Genomic DNA, 20,573 nt, shown 5'->3' with positions numbered 1-20,573 from the left:
GCACTGAAGGACTGAACAGCCTGGTAGCATGCCTGATGTTCCTTCTTTATTAAATGATGGATTCAGGATGTCGTGATTACAGTTGAAGGTGACACGTTAGAAAGGGCAGGTGCATGAAGGCAGAGAGAGTGCCCACAGACTCGGCTCTCGACCAGGGCAGAGGGATCAAGGATTAAAAAGGCTTGAGCTGTGCAGCCCACAGGACGGGCGAGCTGGGCAGACACAGCCCCCCAAGTTGGCCAAGCTGAGTCTCTGCTCGAGTGGCTCCCGGGAGAGGCCCGGCTGAGCAGGCAGAGCTTCCTGGGACCCCTTCCCTGCAGTCCCAAAGGCCCAGGCCCCGTCTCCACTCACACACGCCACCTACATGTGACGTCAGCCCTGAAAAGGTAACAGGAGAGTTCAGAACAAAAAACCTCGAAAATAAAAAGGCTACGTGTAGCAGAGTAATACCGGAAACGTTATATACACAGGCGGTGACGGCCCCCTCAAAGCGTCCGGGTCGCTCGTGGGGGTGGGGGGCGCAGCAGGGGTCCCTGCGGCCAGAGCGGCGGGGCCTCAGTACACGGAGCTGTTCCGGATGCCACAGCACAGCACCATGCTCAGGATCATCTCGAAGATCTGCGAGAGGGGGGCGGCAGCGGCGGCGGGGTCAGCACGGCCCGAAGGAGGGGCAGCCCGGAGAACAGGCCCTCCCACCCCGCGCGCTCACCATGATCACGGCGACCACGATGGCCGCGATGCCGATGAGGTACAGCTTCCCGGAGAAGAGCTCGTCGATCTTCTGGTGGCAGTCCTCCTGCAGGGGTGGTCAGGTGCCAGCAGTCAGGGACCCGGCCTCCGCGCCCCGTTGTCACACAGCAGTCCGTGGTCATCACAGAAAGTGTGGACGGGAATCCGAGGAACAGCCCCCCACCCCCACCCCACTCCAGCCCACCCCAGCCCACCCCCATCCACCCGGCCTCTGCCGGCTTTTTATCTTCCACCCGTTTTAACATAAACGTGAAATGCCCGGGACACACTGTGCCCTTTTCCATTGCCGTCAGTCATCAGTGCCACTAGTGCCCTGAAGTGTCACTGATGTGCACCCACTGACAGCTTCCACTGGGGCCTCGGCAGGAAACTTCCACAGGGCACTCACTACCCCAGGGACGGGCTGTCAGGGGCATCCACACCCACAAGTGCACACATGGGGCTGTGGGTACAGGTGAGCTCCCACCCCCGAGAGCCTCCACCTCCTGCATCTGGCATGCGAAGCCCTGGGGGCCTGCTTTCCTTGCGGGCCAGAGGTGGTCCCACCCCGACCCTCCTGGCAGAGCAGCCCTGAGGGGGCCACGCCACCCGGTGTGGTCGCTCCCCTGCCAGGGCTGGAGGGGTGGCCGTGTGGCCTGCCCACCCCAAGACCGCACCCAGGGGCTGGGAGATTCGGGGGATCAGGCCCGCCCCTGCCGGCCCCCAGAAGCCCCCCGCCTCGCACACCTTGAAGAGGTTGGTGATGATATTGCTGCCCGAGGGACACAGATTGTTCTTGAATATCAAGGTGCTCATGGTGGAGAGCGTGCTGGAGCCACAGCAGTTGAGCTGCAGAGAGCAGGGTATGAGGTCAGCCCTGGGCAGGCCCAGGGGACGGTGGCCAGGGGTATGTGGTGCCCCCTACTGTGGAGGCATCCAGGGCCAGCCTTCTTCCCGCTGAGCTGCGCTGCTCAGAGATCCCCGTGCCCTGGGCCAGCCTGGCCCACTAGGTTCCCACCCGAGGACCAGCTGAGCCCAAGGGTCCTAGAGGTCCCCAAGGCGCCTCCTGCTCCTGAGGTCTGGGCGGGCCCAGGGGTGGTCCAGGAGGAGACGCAGCCTGCCCGGGTTCCCGCCCCGCCCCGCCCCGCCCCCGCGCCGCGCCGCACCGTCTCGTGGAAGGTCTTCACCACGGCCTTGGCGTTGTTGGTGTTATTGTCCACCACGGCCTGTTGCAGGGCCTGGTCGTAGAACTGCTTCACATCCTTGGCGATCTGGGGGAGGGCTGCGGTCACTGGCACAGCTGGGACCTCCCCCACCTTGTCCTGGCCCCACGCACCTTTCCCAGGCTCTCCCAGGGCGGGGCGGCTTCCAGGCCAGACCTCTACACTCTCAGCTGCCCCGGGGGCGCTGGGACACGCAAGGGAGGCTGGCCTTGTGCTCTGCCCCCATGCTGCCTCCTCCATACAGCCCCTGGAGACTCTCCCACCAAGTGGGTCCCAGGAGGAGCCCAAAGAGTACCCTCCACCCGCGAAAGGAGAGGAGGGTGCCCCTCCCACGCACCCCGCCCTACCCCCCCGCGCACCCAGACTCACCTGGTCTTTGTTGACAAAACCCCAGATGCCAGCGGCCACCTCACAGGCAAACAGGATGACCAGACAGGTGAAGAACTGGAGCCATGCAGTGGCCAGAGGGAGGAAAGAGGGCAGGCTGTGGGCGGGGCCCCAGGGCAGGCGACACCCAGGCACCCAGCAGGCTGTGTGAGGGACCAGCCCACCACCTGACCAGGAATGAGCGCCATGTGTGAGCCCCAGAGCACAGAGCCTAACACTCAGCCGCAGGAAGCAGACGTCAAAGCCCACGGCTTCCCTGCCAGCACCAGCACCCTGGGGTGGATGGGGCGGGGCCTGAGGTTTGGGGTCACAGCTGGTGAGTCCGAGATGTCTGCAGCCCCGGGAGGCATGTGCAGCAGCCTGACCCCGGACTCAGACCTGGTCTTCCCCACCCCCTTGCTCCTGCTCCCCATGGGAAGGGAGCCATGGGATGTGCCTCAGTTTCTCCCACTGGAAACACGGGCACAGGCTCCCCTTTCCTGGACTGACCAGGCCCTGGATAGCACAGCCAGGCCTGGGCTGCCCATTGCGGGCGGTGTGCCCAGGGACGCCCAGGGCTGGCCTTAGAGCTAAAACCTGTTATGTTTGTGGCTATTTACTGACGAAGAAAAGAGATCACTTAGGAACTGGCCATGAGGAGATCAAGCACAGTGGGATTTAATTTAAAAACCAAATGGGAAAACTGGGGCACGGGAGCCGCCACCACTGCCTCCCCCAGAAGTCCAGGTTCCGCCCTGAGCACCAGGGCCGGACACAGCCCCCTGTCCCTCCCCAGGCCGGGCCCCGCCCAGGCGCAGGCCCACCTCCCTGCCTTACCGTCCCCAACAGGCACTGGGACTCCTGGATGGCTCCATAGCAGCCCAGGAAGCCAACGAACATCATCACGGCGCCCACAGCAATGAGGATGTAGATGCCTTGGAGGAGAGCAACACTGGGTGGGCGCCTGCACACTCATCACAGCCCGAGACCCCGGAGGGTCCCGGGTGCCGACCCCACCGCAGGCTGCCCAGCGAGAAAGACCTGGGGATGCCGACTGCCACGGACGAGCAGTGAGGGCCCGCATCCCAGCTCGGCCCTGCGAACTCTCTGTGCCTCAGCGTCCTCTCCCGTGACGCAGAAGGGAGACTGAGACGACCGGGGGGGACTGTGTGCCTCCTGAGTACTCTGAGTGCTGGAGACGGGTGCTTCGCAGGGCCAAGGCCTGTGGTATGGCCACGGCCCACCACCTGCCACACCTGCCAGCCACGGTCCCCCACCCACCACCCACAGCCCACTACCCACCAAACCCGCCACCCACAGTCCCCCACCTGCCACCCACTGCCTAAACCTGCTCCCAGTGCCTCTGGGACTTGGCATGGGGTCTGAGAAGGACCCCTCATCTTAGGTGGGAGTGGCAGCTGAAAGCGCAGGCCAGGGTCGAGGGTCAGCCCAGGGTCCGGAGCCAGTGCAGTGCGTGAAGTGGGCAGGGCCCTGCGGCTCTGCCCCCAAACTTGGCAGCACAGTGGTACTTCCGTTAGGGCACCCGCATTTGAACCTGGCTGCTGCGTGGAGGGATCAAGTTGGCTTCCTAGGCTCTGGGCCTGAGGGCCAGCACCCCACCTGGGCCCTCTCCACCAGAGCGGGAAGGCCGGCCCTCCCCAACTCCCCCGCAGCCCCTGGCTGCGCAGCGTGCTCCTGGGGAGGGAGAAGGGGCTGCCCAAGGGTGGGAAGCGACCTGTGGGCCCAGCCACCCAGGGCCCTGTGCCCTCGGGACAGCCGTCCGTGTCTCTCAGGGCCTGCCTGCCCCCATCCTTCAGCAGGCGCCCCGTCCCCAGTTGCTGTGGCAATGCAGCAGCCAGCCCAGGGGAGAAGGTGCCTGGGGCAGGACCCATGCGGGTAGAGAACACGCCCAGATCTGGGCCCCACCACCCGGCCTCCTCTGGCCAGATGAAGCCTCTGCCGGAGATGCCTTGCAAGTGGTACCTGCTCATGGGCACGGTGCCTAGGAGCCAGCTCTCCCTCCCTCAGACCCTGGAACTCCTGGGTTGCAGGGCTGGGTTCACCGAGGGGTGCAGGTCAGGAGGGGCACTGGTCGGGAGGGGCGCCTTGCCTTTTTTGGTCCTGGAGGGTCTGACAGGAGGTGGGAGGCCCAGGCTCAGAGCCTGCCAGAGCCCCTGCCAGGCCCCAGCCCCACCCTAGGCTCCTCTCTAAAGCCCGCGGGCCTCACCCACCGCACACACAGCATCTCTGAGGGACCTGCGGAGTGAGCCTGGCGCTGGATAAAGAGCCCTTGGTAGGGCCTGGCCCGAACTGGGGACAGCAAGAGGCTCCAGAAGGCCGATTCTGGGATGGGGAAGGACTTGGTGGCCAGCGGGGCTCCAAGGGGTCCCCACGGGGTGGCAGATCCCATGTCACAGGTGGCAGGACCTGCAGCCATGTGGCCAACACAATGGCCAGGGAAGCCAAGCCGAGGGCAGAGGGCGGGGCTCTGGGGCTGGAGCTCTGATGTGGCCACGGTGACACCGTGCCGGTCAGATAGCTGCTTCTAACGCCAGTCTTGCCCTGGCACTGTGAGGGGGCAGCACCACTGCCCCATGGGGGCTCAGCACAGCCTGTGACCTCTGCTTCTGCAGACGGTGGGGCACAGGAAGGAGGCCTGGCCCACCTCTCTGGGGTGCTCCGTCCCCTGTCGTTGCCCTGGCCTGAAGACAGGTGACCCTTCAGCTACTCTGGGGCCACATGAGGCCGGATGCTGCCCCAACAGCAGGAGCTGTTCCATCCATGAGGCTTGGCCGCCGGGTGCCTGGAGGGTGACCCCTTCAAGAACACCTGCCCCAGGCTGCCTCACACCCACACGCCCCAGGTCCTGGAGAAGGGGACACGGTGGCAGGGGCCGCCTCTTCTGACCCTGGACAGAAGTACGAGGAACGTGTGGGGCAGCCTTGTTCCAGGCCGGGGATGCTGCAGTTGTCACTGGCTGGACTGGTGGCCCTGGAGGGCAAGGCCCAGTATTGCTGGGAGGACCTTCTGGGCCCCGTACATCCCTGATGATCTGGGGAGCGGGAAACAAGAGGCCCGGGAGGGGCCTCCCAGTAGAGACGCATCCTCAGGGATGGGAGGGTGCTGGCCAGGCTCTGCCGCCCACAGCCCGGGCACATGGGCAAAGTGTTCCGAGGATGCCAGCAGGAGCGCCCCAGTCACCTGCAGGGCGTGGTCTCCACACGAGCCCTGGGACAGCAGCCTTTCCCCTTCTCCTCCTGACACTCACACCCGTGAGGGCGCCACGGCCCCGAGAGAGGCCAGGAACCTATGGGAGGGCCATGGGACCCTCTCCAGAATCGGCTGGGCCCAGAAGCCCTCTGTGGGCCGCAGGCTCCTGTCTCTGGGGAGGACAGGGGCTGTCCCTGTCAACGCTGTCTGGACCCCAGCACTGGCCATCTGACCCATGAGATGGGCAAGGGGAAGAAGGAACGTGTGAGGGCCCTGGGGAGACTGGACAAGAAGGCAGGGCGGGGTGTGAGCGGGACCGTTTGGGCCTCCTGGGGCCCTGGTTCAGCAACCCAGCCAAGCGGCCTCTGTAACTGGTGGGGGGCCCGGCCTGGGGGCCACTGCCGGCTGAGGGGAGCCCTGAAGCCTGGGGACACACAGGCTGCCCACCTCTCCCACCCCTCAGCCTTCGAGAGCAGCGGGACTTTCCCAGGGGCCTCCTTTAAAGGACAGAAGCATCTCAACAAATGCTCCAGAGCCCCACCAGCGCCAGCCCTGCCAGGGGCACCGGGAGGAAGGGCACTGCTCTGCACAGTGAGCTGGCCCTGCTCCTCCTCCTCCTCCTCCTCCTCCTCCTCCTCCTCCTCCTCCTCCACCCGGGCTGCTGGGGGCAGGGAGGGCAGCCCAGTCCCCCACAAGAAGCCTAATAAGGCAGCAAGGTACAGCTGCCTGCAGGGGCAGCTGAGTCATGCCACCCCCTGGGGGCATCTCCACCCCTCTCCACCCCTCCCCTCTCCTGTCTCCACCCCTCAACTGCCCAGTCCCCTACTCCTTCTCCACCCCTCTCTGGGTTCCATCCCTCAAGCTCCATCCTTCCCTCCCTCCCTCCAGGGCGGCCTGAACTGCTCAGTGAGGCCCAGGCATCCAGCCCCGCCCTTCCCAGGGAGCCTCCCCAGAAATAACCCATGCTTAAAATAAGCAAGGTCTCGACACAGTCCCCTCCCATGCCCAGCTTCCACCTCCTGCCCTGGCTGAGCCCAGAGATGTGCTGGGGTCCCAGCAGGCCACAGTCCCACCTCCGTCTCAACCCTAGCTCCCAGAGCCCTTTCCAGGACCACCTCTCTTCCCAGACACACCATGCCTGACTGACTTTCGCCCTCCATGTCCCCACCCAAAAGGCTAGGCCCTGCCTCCTCCTAGAAGCCCTCCCTAAACGCGTCTGAGATCGCCACATAGACACTCACCTACGTAGAAGGTGTTGGGCGCAGGCTTGTCTCCCAGCTCCAGATACAGGAGGTTGGTGGTCTGCGGGTCATGCCGGAGCCACAGGGCCACACCCAGGATCACGCCTCCAGCCAGCTGGGAAAGATCAGGAATGTGTCACGTGCAGCAAGAGCACTGCAGCACAGCATGCCCCCCACCCCACGGCCCCAGCAGCCTCCTGTCTGGCTGAGCCACCTGCCGGCCCCCACGCAGGGAGCAGCTGTCAGCTCTGCTGCCCTGCCCCAGGAGCCCCTGGAGTCAGGAACCAGGGGGCGGGTGCTTTGGTTGCCGTCAACCTGGAGCCTGGCCCTGCCCTGCACCTGTGGAGTGCCACTCCAGGGTGGGACAGCCAGGAAGACACGCGACACTGGTGAAATCGGCCTCTCAGATGAAAACAGAATCCTTCTTTACCATAAGTGTGTCCCAAATACTGCACAGGACACACAATAACAGAACGTGGTGCTTATCTGAAGTTCAAGGTTCACTGGACACCCTGTAGTTTCACCTTCCGTATCTGGCCAGAGGCGATTCCAGGACCTGGGTATCCCAGGAACACTGGAACCTCCTGCATGCATGTGGCACTGCCCCAGGAGTCTGAGCTCGGTAGGCACTGCCTCTCTCTGGGGGTGCTGAGAACTCTGGAGTAGGGGTGCCCCATGTTTGCTGCCAGGAGGAGGGGGTAGGATTTGATGTTACCAGGCTGAGCCTTAGGCGCCAGGGCCTGCGGGGTTTGCGGGGTACGTCCCTGGGGCCATCAGCACTGGGAAGTGAAACTTGGGAGGAAGGAAGCTGCTGTGGTCTCCAACACGTGATGGAGGCTCAGCGGCTGGGGCAGGAAGCGGGGCTGTGCTTGGAGACTGGTGGGCGGGGATGGGGCTCAGAGAGGGGACAGATCCCCAACGCCTGGTTGTCCTGGGTGCACACCAACGCTAGCCAGTTGGGGTCTTCCCTCGAGATTGGGCCAGCCCAGGCCATTCTGAGCATCTGACCAGGCCAGGCATGTGCCCAGGCCACCCGCCAGAAACACCGAGGCCCCTCTCCCTAGGGTCAGTGCCCAGCCTTCTGCTGGTGGGAGGGGACACAAGCTTGTCCTCTGCTGTCCCTGGTGCCTAGCACCATGCAGGGCACACTGCAGACATGGGATCCCCATAAATGACCAGTGACGCTGAGTCCCGTTGCCCTGCCCTCCTCCACTCCAGGACACCTCCTGCAGACGCTGCTCCCTGCGAGATGGGGTGGGGGCTGGGTCCCCTTCAGAGCCCTCTAGGAGTTTCCCCACAGCCCTCCAGCAGCCTGGGGACACTGCGTCTCTAGGACACCATCGGTCAGTTCCAGGGTCCCTGGCCCACAGCAGGAGATGCTCATTGCTGGACAGCCTGACTAAGTCAGCCTTTACCCCCGTTGCCCCAGGACAGCACGAGAGTCCCCTAAAACGTGGTCTGGCAGGCAAGCCACGCACAGCCCTTGGGCAGGGACCACCCAGGCCAGGGGATGCTGAAGACACCTCCGGGGTCAGGGCCCCCAAGTGTGGCTACCGCCCGGCTCCCATAGGCTCAGGCAAGCCTGCCTTCCTCCTCCATGCCACTCTCCCTGACGGCCAGGCCCTGGGGGCTTCCTGGAGGAGGAGGCAGGGGACATGAGCTGAATCAGCCCATTGAGAAGGAACTCGGGGTGGCGAGGGGCACACCTCCGCCGCAGAGAACGCCGGCCCAGACGGCAGCTGCTCCCAGAGCTGGGTCAGAATGCTTGGTGCTGCCAGCAGCTGGGTGCCAGGCAGGTCCCATCCCAGCAGCTGAGGCCTTGCCTCACCAGCACCAGGCGCCCAGCACTGACCCCACAACAGGTGCAGGGCTGCCCGTCAACTGCAGAAGAAAAACCGAGACCACCACCTGGATGGCCCCACTCCTGCTCCGATGGCCCCGCCGGGGAGCATGGCCCCAAGATGGGGCTGCGCAGGGGGCTGTGCCAGGCACAGTGTGAGCCTCAGACCCCAGTACCATAGCCCTCGCCCAAGGAAAGCCCGGAGGACGCCCCAGGCAGGCTGGTTGAGGGCCCCGATAAGGGTTCCGGGGCTGTAGGAGCTGGGGGCTCCCCTCCCCCGGGACCTGAGCTGGGCCTGGCAAACAGTAAGGCCAGAGGGGACTGGGGGTGGTGGTGAGCACCGGTTACTCCAGCACCTTTGGAGGCTAAGGCGGGAGGATCGCTTGAGCTCAGGAGGTTGAGGCTGCAGTGAGCTATGATTGTGCCACTGCACTCCAGCCTGGGTCTTAAAGTAAGGCGGTGTCTCTGAGGAGAAAATTAGCCAGGCGTGGTAGCTCACGCCTGTGATCCCAGCACTTTGGGAGGCCAAGATGGGGGGACTACTTGAGGCCAGGAGTCTAAGATCAGCCTGGGCAACATTGAGAGCCCATCTCTACGAAAAATAAAAATAATTAGCTGGGCATATTAGTGGCATATGCCTGTGGTCTCACCACCTGGGAAGCTGAGGTTGGCAGACTGCTTGGGCCAGATGTTGCAGGCTGCAGTGAGCTGTGACCATGCTGCTGGTGGGAGGGGACAGCCTGGGGGACAGCCCTCCAGCCTGGGGGACAGCAAGACCCTGCCTCAAAAATCAGATGAGCTCTGTAGGGCTGCTGGTGCCAGCAGTCACGGGGCTCTCACCCCAAAGGGGTCCTTGATGGCTCCCCTGTAACGGGGCTGCCAGGGTACCCTCTCCACGAACCTGACACAAGAGCTTGGGCTGGGGGTTCTCGGACTTTCTTCTTAGGAGCTGGGCCTCCTGTTCTCCTATAGGAGTATTAACTCCATGTTCACACTTTGGTTTAGAGAGGATGGGGCCCTACCTCCCTGCCCAGGCCCTACCCCGAAGCTCTTCCGTGCCAAGTGGAAGGTTCATTAGAACCACGGAGGGCCTGATGTGCACCTGCAGGCGGTGCTGGAAGCCACCTGGCAGCTGGGACCCCAAGTGTGCCCCTCACATGACAAGGCCCCAGGGAGGCCAGGGGCCCCCCCTGGCTTCCAGAATCCTCCAGGAGCTGAGAGCTCCTGGTTCTTCTGTGCCTGTCACATCCGTGGCAGCACAGGGAGGATATGGACAGTTCAGGAGAGGTGGGAAGGGTAGGGGCCGGCGGGTGGCCCCAGAGAGCCTGGCTGTCCTCACCCCGCTGCCCTCCTGAGCTGGCTCCATCTGCAGCCTGGCGGGAGGAGGTGGCCAGGCCGAGTTGCCGTGGTAACTCTGGCTTCCTCCAGGGCCTTTGAAAACATTGCTTATTTTGTTTTGGAACTGTGGTCCAGATACTGTTTTGAGAGCTGTTCTGGGCCAGAGTAGGGCAGGTGGATGGGGGAACCCCATCCCCACAGAGACCTGGTTACAATCCCTGATTCAGCCACAGGAGCTGTGGGGCTGCTGGCCGCACCCCAGGCTCCCCGTGCCTCAGTGTCCCCCTCTGTAAAACAGAACTGATCATAGAACCATGCCTGGCTCGGAAGCCGCCCTGCAGGGGCTCATCCACCCCACACCCTCCCTGGCTGAGCGGGGACCACCCCTCTTGTAGCCTGGGCGCTGAGCCCTCTGATGGGCACACCATCCTCACAGAAAGCTCACCCTAAACCCCAAACCTGCTAATGGTGGGATTTCAGGCCACATGGCAGCTTCTTGCTGTGCTCTGGGAAGGGGCTTCTGTTCAGCCTCCAGGGCCATGTGGGGAGGTTGCCCCCAGATCAGCCCTGGCCCCAGGCCTCTGCTGAGGGTTGCAGGAAAGGCTGATCCTGACCTGTGGGGCCCGGAAGAGCCTGGGCCAAGACCAGGAAGGACCCAAGGGCCCATGTGACTTCCAACAGGGAAGAAGAGCTGGGTCAGGAGGGGATGGGAGGGGCAGCGGGAAATGGGGGTGACACCAATCTGCCCACCTCAATTGTCCCCGAGGCCACCACAAACAGGAGCCACCCTGGGTGGAAAAATGGGGCAGCAAGGAGTGCCAGGCCCTGGGCAGAGGCCTCGTCTGGGCCTTGGTCTTCCCAACCCTAGCATGGACTCACAGGGGGACACGCTGAGCCAGAGAGGCCTCCAGCAGAAACCTTGAGCTGGAGCTCGGTGACCCTAATGGTGGTGACGGTCACCCCCGGTTTCTGGTTGAGGAAATGGAGGTGGTGGGGGGCTCCCCTAAGGCCACCTACAAGGGAGGGCCACGGCAGCACCAAACCCCCACGGGCCGTGGTGGGAAAGGCCGAGGTGCCCCTGCCCCATCACCAACCGCCTGTGGCAGGGCTGGAGTGCCCCCAGAGTCAGGAACGCAAAGGACACCTGCTCCCTGAAAGACACAAGACAGAGCCTGGAGATGTGTGGACTGGGGCGAGGAAGGGCCTGGGACAGGACCTGTGACCTGAACATATGCAGGACTTTCCAAATGCAACAGTAAGAAAAACGACCGCCCAGTCTTTGAAAGATGAGCAAAAGGCAGGAACAGACCCTTCCCCACGGAAGATAGATGCTCCACGTCACCAGTGATCAGGAAACCAGGGAAAGCCGAAGCAACGTCCCGGGCGCACCCACTGGATTGGCTACGACGAAAAAGGCCACCCACAGCAAGTGCCGACGGGGGAGGCACTCAACGGGGACTGCAAAACGGTCCAGACACCTTGAAACACAGTTTGGCAGTTATGTAAAACTGCTGCTTAAGTAGTGAAACCCACACTCACCACATGACCCAGCTACCCCACCCCCAGGTATTTACCCAAGAGAAATGAACTGAAGTTCACACAAGTCTTGTACACAAATGTTCTAGCAACGTTTCTTGTAAATGCCCCAAACTGAAACAACCCCTATGCCCGAGGACCGGTGAGCGGGAGAACCCTGGGTCCCTCGCACAGGTTTGCTCACATGGGTGCCTCCCTGCACAGCAGTAAAAAGGAACAGGTGACAGGCACGCCACAACATGGGCGCACCTCTGGGTAATTATGCTGAATGGAAGAAGCAGAACAGTAACAACTCGCAAGAGCCTTCTGAGTCCACCTGCAGTGGGATCGAAGAAAGGCACGCTGCCTACATCCACAGAGACGGTCCGGGGTTGCCTGGGATGGGGAGGAGGGTCAGGAAGCAGAGATCCCAAGGGCCCCAGGGATGCTTGGGGAGTTGGTGATGGTTTCAAGAGGGTATAAACCTGTCAAAACTTACCCAGTTGTACCCTTTAAATATCTGCATTTACGGTGTGTCCATCACGTCTAAATAAAGCTATGTGAAAAGCCCCGACGCCCCAAGTCCCTGATGACTGAAATCCTGAGGGCCAGTGTTTCTTCCGGGCCCCAAAGGCCCCAGGCGGCCATCTTGGTGCTAACTTCTCCCGGGGCGGAGCCAACGCTTCCCAGGGACAAGCAGCAGCGTGGGAAACACCAAAGTTAGTCGATAGAACTGTAGTTGTAGGATAAATCTAAGTTAGGGACTGGAATATGAGTATGGAGCCTGAAGGTCAGTTAAGAGTCCCGCTTCCATGGAAAACACAGAGAGATGAGGCGGGAGGCAGCCTGAGGCCCCGGCTGCTGAGCGCCTTTTACCTGGGCGACCTCAGGCCCATCTCAGCCTCTCTGTGCCTTGTCTACAAATGAGAAAATAAAGGTGCAGAAACTGACATCCACACAACTTGGCCTGCGTCGCAGCGCCCAGCTCTCCATCAACATTAGGTTTCGTTAAGTGCTAGCCTGGGGAAGCCCTCAGTCATCCCTCTCGCCACAGAACCATCCACACGGGGACCTCCCTGCTCAAAGCTCACCTGTGGGAAGCCTTTCCGCCACCTGCTCCCACCTCCCAAGATACTCCAGCCTCCAGAAACGCCCCGCCCCTGAAATGCTCCACCTCCTGGCTGCCCTACCTCCCACATGGCCCCACCCCACGAATGCCCTGTCTCCCGAGACGCCCCGCCTCCCCAGACACCCTGCCCTACCCCACGACAGGCTCTGCTGGGGATTGGGGATGGGGGGTGGCTCTCAGGATGGAGCCCGGGTGACCTGTGGGGTTCCTGGAGGGCTCCCTGCGAGGCCGCTGAAAGCAGTGTTTGTAACTCCATGAAGGATTCTGGTTCTTTCTTTCTCCTTCCTGGGAATTAATAAATAACAGAGGCGACTTTAAAAGGGGGGCTGCCAAGCACACTGGGTCCCTGCCCAGCCTGTCCGCCGTTTCCAAGAAGCAGCTGAAAGGGAGCAAAAGGCAGCGGGCGCTGCCCGGGCAGGCCTAGGGCAGTTCCCCTTCCATGCCAGCTGCCTGCTGCCCCCACAGGCCCCGGACAGCCAGGAGCCGGGCTTTGGGTGAGAGCTCTCCACGCCAGCACACACGCCCCCACACACGCCCCCACAGCTGCAGGAAGGGGCAGGGATCTGGTCGCCCTATACATAGCTTGCCCCCACCCAGAAGGGCCAAGAGGTCACCCCAAGTCCTGACCAGGCACCCCATTGGCGGATGAGGACCACGATGCATCAGCTCATCCCGCCGTTATGCAGAAGCCGGCATTCCTGCATCTCTAGCCCAGGCCCTACCTTGATGCTCTTGGGGAGAAGGGCCACCAGGCAGGGCCACACGGCGGGCTCTGTGTCTGCTCACCGACACCTGGGGCTGCACGTGGTGGACTGTGCATGCGGGAAACACACCAGGAAGTGCCCATTGGGCTCAGCCTGAGAGCCCCTCCCCGGGAGGACGGTGAGGCCCTGAGGCAGGAAGGAAGGGAGGAAGTCGCCTGGAGGTACTGGGTGAAGGTGGAAGGAGAGGCTCGGCAAGGTGCTTCCAGGAAGGGACACTGGGGGTGGGAGGGGAATGGCCCCTGCAGCCTTGGTCCCACAGGCCAACCCCTCACTCTCTGCCCACCAAGAAGGGACAGTGCCAGGCCTAGGTGTGGAGTCTGGGGACAAGGCCTCCTTCCTGGGTGATATGGGCCCTCTCAGGCCCTCCTAAGTGGTAGGCAGCTGCCCCTCGGACCCCGTTGTGACCTCCAGGGGCGGGAAGGCAGCATGGAAGGAAGAGGGGCAGGAATTCTCTCCTAGGCCAGGAAGCGGAAGCTCCACTCACAGGGCCCCTGGCCCCTGGCCCTGAGGAAGCCGCCTGTCTCAGTATCTAAAAATAGGTGTCAGGCGAGGATGCTAGCCCTCTGGCCCTGCCAGCTGGGGTATGTGAGGAGCCACTTCCCTTGGGACCAGGAGGATGGGCACCCATTCAGAGGATCCTGGCGTCTCCCAGGCCTCAGGGGTGGTAGGCACCGGTGCCCCAAGAACCAAGCCCCTTCCAAGGCCAGCTGCTCCCCAGGCAAGGAAGCCAGGAAGTCCCTTGCCCCACCTTGCTTACCCCTCCTCTGGGAAGCTCCTCCACCCCGTTGGCCCCTGTAGGAAGGGTTCGTCAACACAGACAGTCCCAGTGACCCACAGGGGAAAGGCCAGGTGACGGGCTGCACTTCAAAGAAAAAGGTCTGGGTGGGCCAGTGCCCCTCAGGGAGGTCGATGGGAGGTGGAAGATGGGTGGCCTCAGGCAGAGGACCAGAGAGAGGGTAGAGGGGCCCAGGGCAGCTCAGGGTGTCTCCAGACAGAGCAGCACCCGAGAGGCCACCCAGCACAGCCTGGCCGAGAGCCAGTACCTGCTCCCACCTGGGTGTGACCACAGCCCCGGGGGGACCCCACTCGGCTGTGGTTCTGGTTTCCAGCCTCGAGAGCCATCACTTGGGAACCCTGGCTTCCTGATTGCCCCGTGGGCCTGATAATCGCCCAGCAAGCCTGGGGTGGTGTGGGTGGTTCCGGGCTAGGAGCCTGCCGGGTATAGTCGGGGCTACTTCCTTTAAGCTACTTTCATCTTCTTGGGGACAGAAGGAAACACTGTTCCAGGCAGCCCCACGGTCAAGCTGAGCCCCTGGGGGTGGGGGAGTGGCCTGTGGCTGTGTGAGACGGTGAGCTCCCTGGGGTCCCAGGGTGGGGGCTGGAGTCTGTGCTTTCAAACCGTGGCCCTCAGAAACTCCTGGGGTCCCACTCAGGAAGGAGCTCAAGGATCAGGACTGCTCTGGGCCCCCATCAGCAGGGTCCCTTCGCCTGTCCCTGGGAGAGTCTCACTGCCCCGTCTTCTGTTTGACCTGTGCTATCACCTGGGGCTGAGCTTTGAGGTAGGTTCTGCACTGCAGGGCATATCATGCTCCTGGCAGGGCTGTGAGGAGATAGAAGTGAGGACCCCAGGCTGCCCACCTGCCCTGATCCTGGAGCTCCAGGTAGCACAGGACAGGGCGCCAAGCAGGGTCCCCCATCACTCAGCCCTCTCCCTCCCATCCTTAACCTTCTCTGAATCACTTCACTTCCATAACTAGGACCCAGAGGGATGGAGGAAGAGGGAAGCAGTAACCTTCTAAATGTAGCAGGAAGGCACACCTCCAGGTAGGGGGGGAGGGTGGGGTAGGATGGGAGCCACCAGCTCTGGCCAAGCCAGCCACTCCCTCCTCCCGGCCCCTGGCATTTGGAACCCCACACCTGGACTTTCGAAGCTCCCCTGCTGGGGCACCGACATCCCGGAGAGAAGTGCTCACTGGCTCTGCACCCCGGCCCCCAGCCCTACCACACCTCTTTGAGCAAGCAGCCCTCAAAGGCCCTGTGCGTGGAGTGGGGGACAGCTGCCTTATCGTGGCCACCCCATGGCCATGGCACTGGCAGCCAGTGAGAGACACCTATGGCCCCACAAGTAAGATCCAGCTGCCAGCTGACCCTTAGGCCCTTGGGCCTGGCCCCTGCCTCAGCGGACTCCTCCAGCACTGGGGGCCTACATGGAGGGTCCCCAAGGGTCTCTCATGAGTCAGCACCTGCTCTGCAGCCCACCAGATTGGGGGTCTTAGGTTGAGCCCAGAAACACCAAGAATGTGCGTGTGGGGCCGGGGGACACTGAGAAATCCAGAAGTCTCTGGAAGGCTGCCTGGTGCCACTGTGTCCTCCCAGGCAGGTGGGGCAACTTGAAGTAGAGGCCGCTGAGGCCCATTTCTGGGTGAGCCTGGTTCTTCTCGCCCCGAGGGATCCCAGGAACAGGACGGACACCTGCAGGGCTGGAAGGTCACCCAGCACCCACAGCGCACCCAGCCTGGGCCACAAGGAGGAGGGGCCCGATCAAGGGGCAGGGCACCTGGCTCCTCCCCAGCCCCAGGGTCCTTTCCAAAACCCTGCCGGTACAAGGGTGACGACCTGCTCCCTTGCCCGGGCACCTGGACTCTACGCCTTATGGACCGTACGAGCAAAGCTCTTCCCGTGATGGGATTTCAGGTACGGAAACAGGGCTAGGGGATGGTCTGGGGCCTGTCTCCCTGTCTGGGCTTGGAAGCAGTTATGAGACAGGGATTTGGGGTGAAGCAGATTTCTGAAAGCTGAGCTGAACTAGGTGCTGGGGTGGGCACAGGAGAAGGACCCTCAAACCCAGGGAAGAATGGAGGGCTTTCAGGCATGCAGCCTGGCGAGGCAGGGAGGGTGGGTGGCTTGTCAGCACCTGCCAGGGCCACACCCAGCCAGAGGGGCAACTGGGAAGCAGCCACACCTGCCGGCTTTCACTCTGTGCCCCACACCGCTTGACGGCCTGACAGTGGCCAATCTGTGGCAGGGACAAACCATCCACTTCTTCTCGGCCCGCTTGGCCCAGTGGCAGTTTCCCCAGAGCTGTGCAGCCAGACAGCCTGCGGAGGCTAGGGAGAGTGCACACGCTCACTCGGCGAAATCAGGCACAGGATGTCCGAGCCCCTCCCGCCCACTAGCGTTGCAGCCCCTTTCCCGGAAGGATGGCGACAGATCTGGCAAGTGACAGTCATGTGCTGTCTGGAAGTGAGAGTTACATACCCATTAGCAAGGCTTCTCATCGGTCTCTTTCCCGGCCAGGTTTGGCGGCCCTGCCACAGGGAGGTGGCCACCAGCTGCATTAGGTTGGAGGAGCAGCCAGTCCCAGGCAGGGGACACGGCTCTTTTCCCTGCGGAGACTGGCGATACCTCTCCTAGGCTCCCTGGCCAGCCCCTGAGGAGAAGACTCTTATGTCCATTTCACAGACAAGGAAGGCGAGGCTCCCACAGGTCAGTCCCCTGCCCCGGGACACAGGCTCTCCTGCCCTGCTCCTGACGGCAGCGGGTCTCAGGTGCCAGCCACCTCTGATGTAGGCTCCCGGACCCACCCGAGGGACTGGATTTCCACGATGCTTGGCCAGGGTGTCTGCACTGCCTTCCCCATTTGGGCCGGCTGGCCCCGCACTCAGGGAGCCCAGTTCTCACAGGCCCCAAAGCAGTCAGGGCACACCTGCTTGATGCCTGACACTCAACCCCCACCCTCTGCACCTTGGCTTGGGGAGGGGGACAGCAAGTGTGAGTGTGTGTGCAGGTGGGAGCATGCGTGTGCGTGTGTATGTGTATGAGTGCGCATGCGTGCGCGCGTGCGTGGGCTCCTTCCTGGGGAAGAAGTCTTCTCTAAAGTGGAACTTTTAACAAGTGCCCATCCAGACACCCATTGTCAGCCTCCTCCCCACCAGCCTCCCCTGAGCCCACAGGACTACACTGTGTCCCTCTGGGCCCTGCAGGGGTCCCGCAGCCCCTCCTCACGGCACATCCTGCCCGGCCAGGCTGGGTGCTCTGAGGCAGGAGCCCCTTTGGAGCCCTGCCTAAGACCCGTGCCCTGAGCCCTTCCTGCACCAAGGCCCCCACCAGCACTCAGGCATGTCAGCGAACCCACCAGCAACCCCAGGAGGCAGGCTCACTGAGGACCCACAATGCAGACGGGGGAGGCCCAAGCCCACGGCACTGTGCTCTCAGCCACACCCCCTGTGATGCCAGGGTGGAGGGGGCTCCCGCAGGGTGGTGCTCACCAGCCCCCCCTCACCCAGCCTGGCATTTCTGGCTACCACAGAGCCCCAGTGGATGGATGGGTCACAGTGACTGTGGACGGAACCAGTTCTGAATGCTTAGCGCGAGGAGGCCCTTGGGAGCGCGGGGGGCCTCGGAACCATTTCCTTGAGGCTTAATAACGAGCACCCCTGGGATGCGTCAGGCCTCCGCCCCAGCTGCCTGGAAAACTTCCAGGCCCACCCTGGTGACGCTCCCAGAGGGCTGCCAGGGAGACCTCTCAGCCTGGGCAGGCAAGAGGGACTCATCCAGCGCTGACACACTGTCCAGAGAGCAAAAGTCCACCTCTGGAGAAGTCCCCTTCCCCGACTCCCCTGCAGCCCCTACCCCCAGGTCCAAGCTCTCCTCGGCAGGGGATGGGGCTCCAGGGCCAGGAGAGGGATGTCCTTGGGTCCCAGGCCTCTCCCACCTGCCTGGCTGGAAGCAGGCCGCCATTAAGGACCTGCTGAGGTCCCAGGGCCATGCCTGGGGAGGGCAACCCTTTCTCAGGCAGCCTCGCTGCCCCCACTGCCCAGGCAGAGCCGATGGACGGGGTGACTCCCACCAGTGTCCCAGGAAGGCTGTGCAGAACAGCCTTGGGGAAGGTGGGATGTGACTGCCCCACTCTTCCCCCAGCTGAGAGTTCAGTCCAGCCTCTGTCCTTTCCCCTCCAAATAATCTCCCTGCCCCAGATCCGTGCTGGGATCCTTAGCCCTCCAGATGGAAAACAGATGTCCCTGGTCCCACACACCGGCTCCAGGGGCCATTTTAAAAGTTTGCCCTCCCTGCCTCAACTTGAGAAACACTCAGTCTACTGGGACATCAGCCGAGTCTTCCAAGAGAAGGGGGTGACAGCCTGGGGGGAGGCACGGGGAGGGGCTTGCAGTCTCTGCCCAGGGGCGTGACCACAGGGAAGCCGCGGCCATGGACACCCACTCCAGTCCTTCCAGGCCAAGAAGGGATTTCCACCCCCTCCTCAATTCCAACACTGGCGGAAATGGAAACAAAAGGCGAAAGCCCATCAGTCACTTCCCAACAGCAAAGCCTGTGGGCAGGAGAAAGCCACCCTCGGCGGGAGACCCTCCTTCACCCAAGTTGGCACCCAAAGATGCCCAGTGTGGGGGCCCCTTTCTAAAGCAGCGGGCCCACGCCCAGACCTTGGCACCCACTCCAAGCCCCTGGTGCCACTTTATTCCTGCCAACTAAGGGCAGCGGGACCCCACTCCCGCAAGGCCTGCAGAGCCCTTCTGGGGAGAGGCCTAGGCTGGAATGTGTCTGGGTGAGAAGTGGGAGACCGGCCCCCAGGTAGGGACCGCCGGGGTGCGTGCACCCCAGCTTTTGGGCCATCCCGGAGGGTGTCTGCGCTCCTTTCCTAAGCGCGACCCCCAGGAAGGTCCCAGGTGCTGACAGCAGACTGTAGAGTAAGCTGGGCCGGGGAATGGGTGAGGTGGATCGCCCCCAAGGCTCCGGCAAAGTGTGCGCCCCCGCCCCACCATCCAGGGGCGGCGGCCCTGATGAGCTCATGGGGGCGGGGCTCCAGGAGTCCCGCCCGCGAGCCCCCCCTTCGTCCCCGCAGGGCAACAGACCCGAATCCGCGGCCAGCGGACCCCGCGTGCCCCTCCTCAGCTGAGGGGTGACCGGGTACTCGGATCCAGGTCGCGCCCACCGCACCCATCACCACCACTTAGCAGGAACTGCCCGGCGGCCCCCAGAACCCCCGCCCGGCCGCCGGGCTGGGCCCCCGCGCACAGAGGCCCCGAAACTCGGCTCGCAGCCCCCAGCCCCAATGTCGGGGGGCGCGGCGGCCCCAGGCGAACCCCCACTTCGCTCCCGGAGCCCACAGGTGGCCCCACAACTTCGCGGCCCGCGCTGCGCCCTCGGGGCCTAGCGCCCGGCTGCGGGACCTGCCGGAAACCGAGGTAGGGTGCGTGCCCGCCCCCTCCCGCCCGGACCCCGGCCCCGCCCTTACCCAGAAGACGAAGTTGAAGACGAAGAGCAGGTACTTGATGCACTTGGTGCAGCCCTCCACTCCCATGGCGGCGCGGGCGGCGGGCGGCCTGCGGGGCGCGGGCCGGTCCTGGGCGGCGGGCGGGCAGGCGCGTGGCCCGGCGGGCGGCCGGCAGGGGGGCCTGGCGGGCCGAGAGGCTGGGGCGCGAAGACCGCGGCGCGGGGGCGCGGGGGGCGCGGGAGGATGCGCGGTGGGGTCGCCTCGCCGGATGCGCGGTGGGGTCGCCGCTGTCGCCGCAGCTGCGCGCTCGCTCTCTGGCCGGGCGCGCGCCCCGCTCCGCACCACTTAAAGGCGCCGCGGCCCCTCCCCCCGTAGGCCCCGCCCCGGCCGGCTCCAGCCCCGCCCCTGCCCCGCCTCCTGCCGCCGGGGGGTGTGTGGGGCGCTGCACCTCCCCCCAACTCGGCGCATTTCGGCCGGGACCTCAGGGCCTCGGGTGCACCGCGCTGGGCGCGGGAGGCGTCCCCGAGCTGCTGTCGCGCTCGGAGCCCCCGAGGGGGTGGCGGCAGGGCCGCGGCTGGGGACAGGCATGCAGCCTCTGCCCGGGAGAGCAGCCCGGGTGCTTGGAGAACAACCTATTCCTCCCTCCCTCAAGCGTCTTGGACAATCCGGGAGGGCTCTCCGAAGGAGGGGTTGCCGCAGCGGTTGGCTTTGCAAAGACAGTAAGCTTTGCTCACATTGCTCTCGGGGGCTGGAACCTGGGCAGGCAGGAGGCCCCCTAGCTAGTGCGTGTTGGCCTGAAGGTCCTAGTACAGGCAACCAATCCCTGTCCCAGGGAAGCGGGGAGTTGCTGACCCATGCTGCGGGAGTCTGCATCGGAAGAAGTCACTGGGGCCTGAGAGGGCAGCTCCCAGACCAGTGTAAAGTGTCTGGGAGGCCAGAGCCACCTGCAGGAGAACCTCCAAATACTGCATCTATTTCATCTATGC

General features: G+C 63.6%; 1 protein-coding gene across 1 annotated transcript; it reads right to left on the bottom strand.

Annotated features, from left to right (window-relative positions):
* Positions 1–24: 24 nt before the first annotated feature.
* CD81 (CD81 molecule) lies at positions 25–19,919 on the bottom strand. The gene is made up of 8 exons (XM_039470766.2): positions 19,609–19,919; positions 6,770–6,884; positions 3,156–3,253; positions 2,322–2,396; positions 1,896–2,000; positions 1,477–1,578; positions 710–796; positions 25–618 (listed from the first exon to the last, which is right to left on the bottom strand). Exons 1-8 carry the CDS (start codon positions 19,672–19,674, stop codon positions 556–558), a joined length of 711 nt encoding a protein of 236 aa, XP_039326700.1. The 5' UTR covers positions 19,675–19,919; the 3' UTR covers positions 25–555.
* Between the last annotated feature and the right edge of the window lie 654 nt (positions 19,920–20,573).

Source organism: Saimiri boliviensis, chromosome 6 (assembly GCF_048565385.1).
Source record: "Saimiri boliviensis isolate mSaiBol1 chromosome 6, mSaiBol1.pri, whole genome shotgun sequence".
NCBI classification, from domain to species: domain Eukaryota; kingdom Metazoa; phylum Chordata; class Mammalia; order Primates; family Cebidae; genus Saimiri; species Saimiri boliviensis.
The sequence above is the reverse complement of the archived record's forward strand: the minus strand, read 5'-3'. Positions and strand labels throughout refer to the sequence as shown.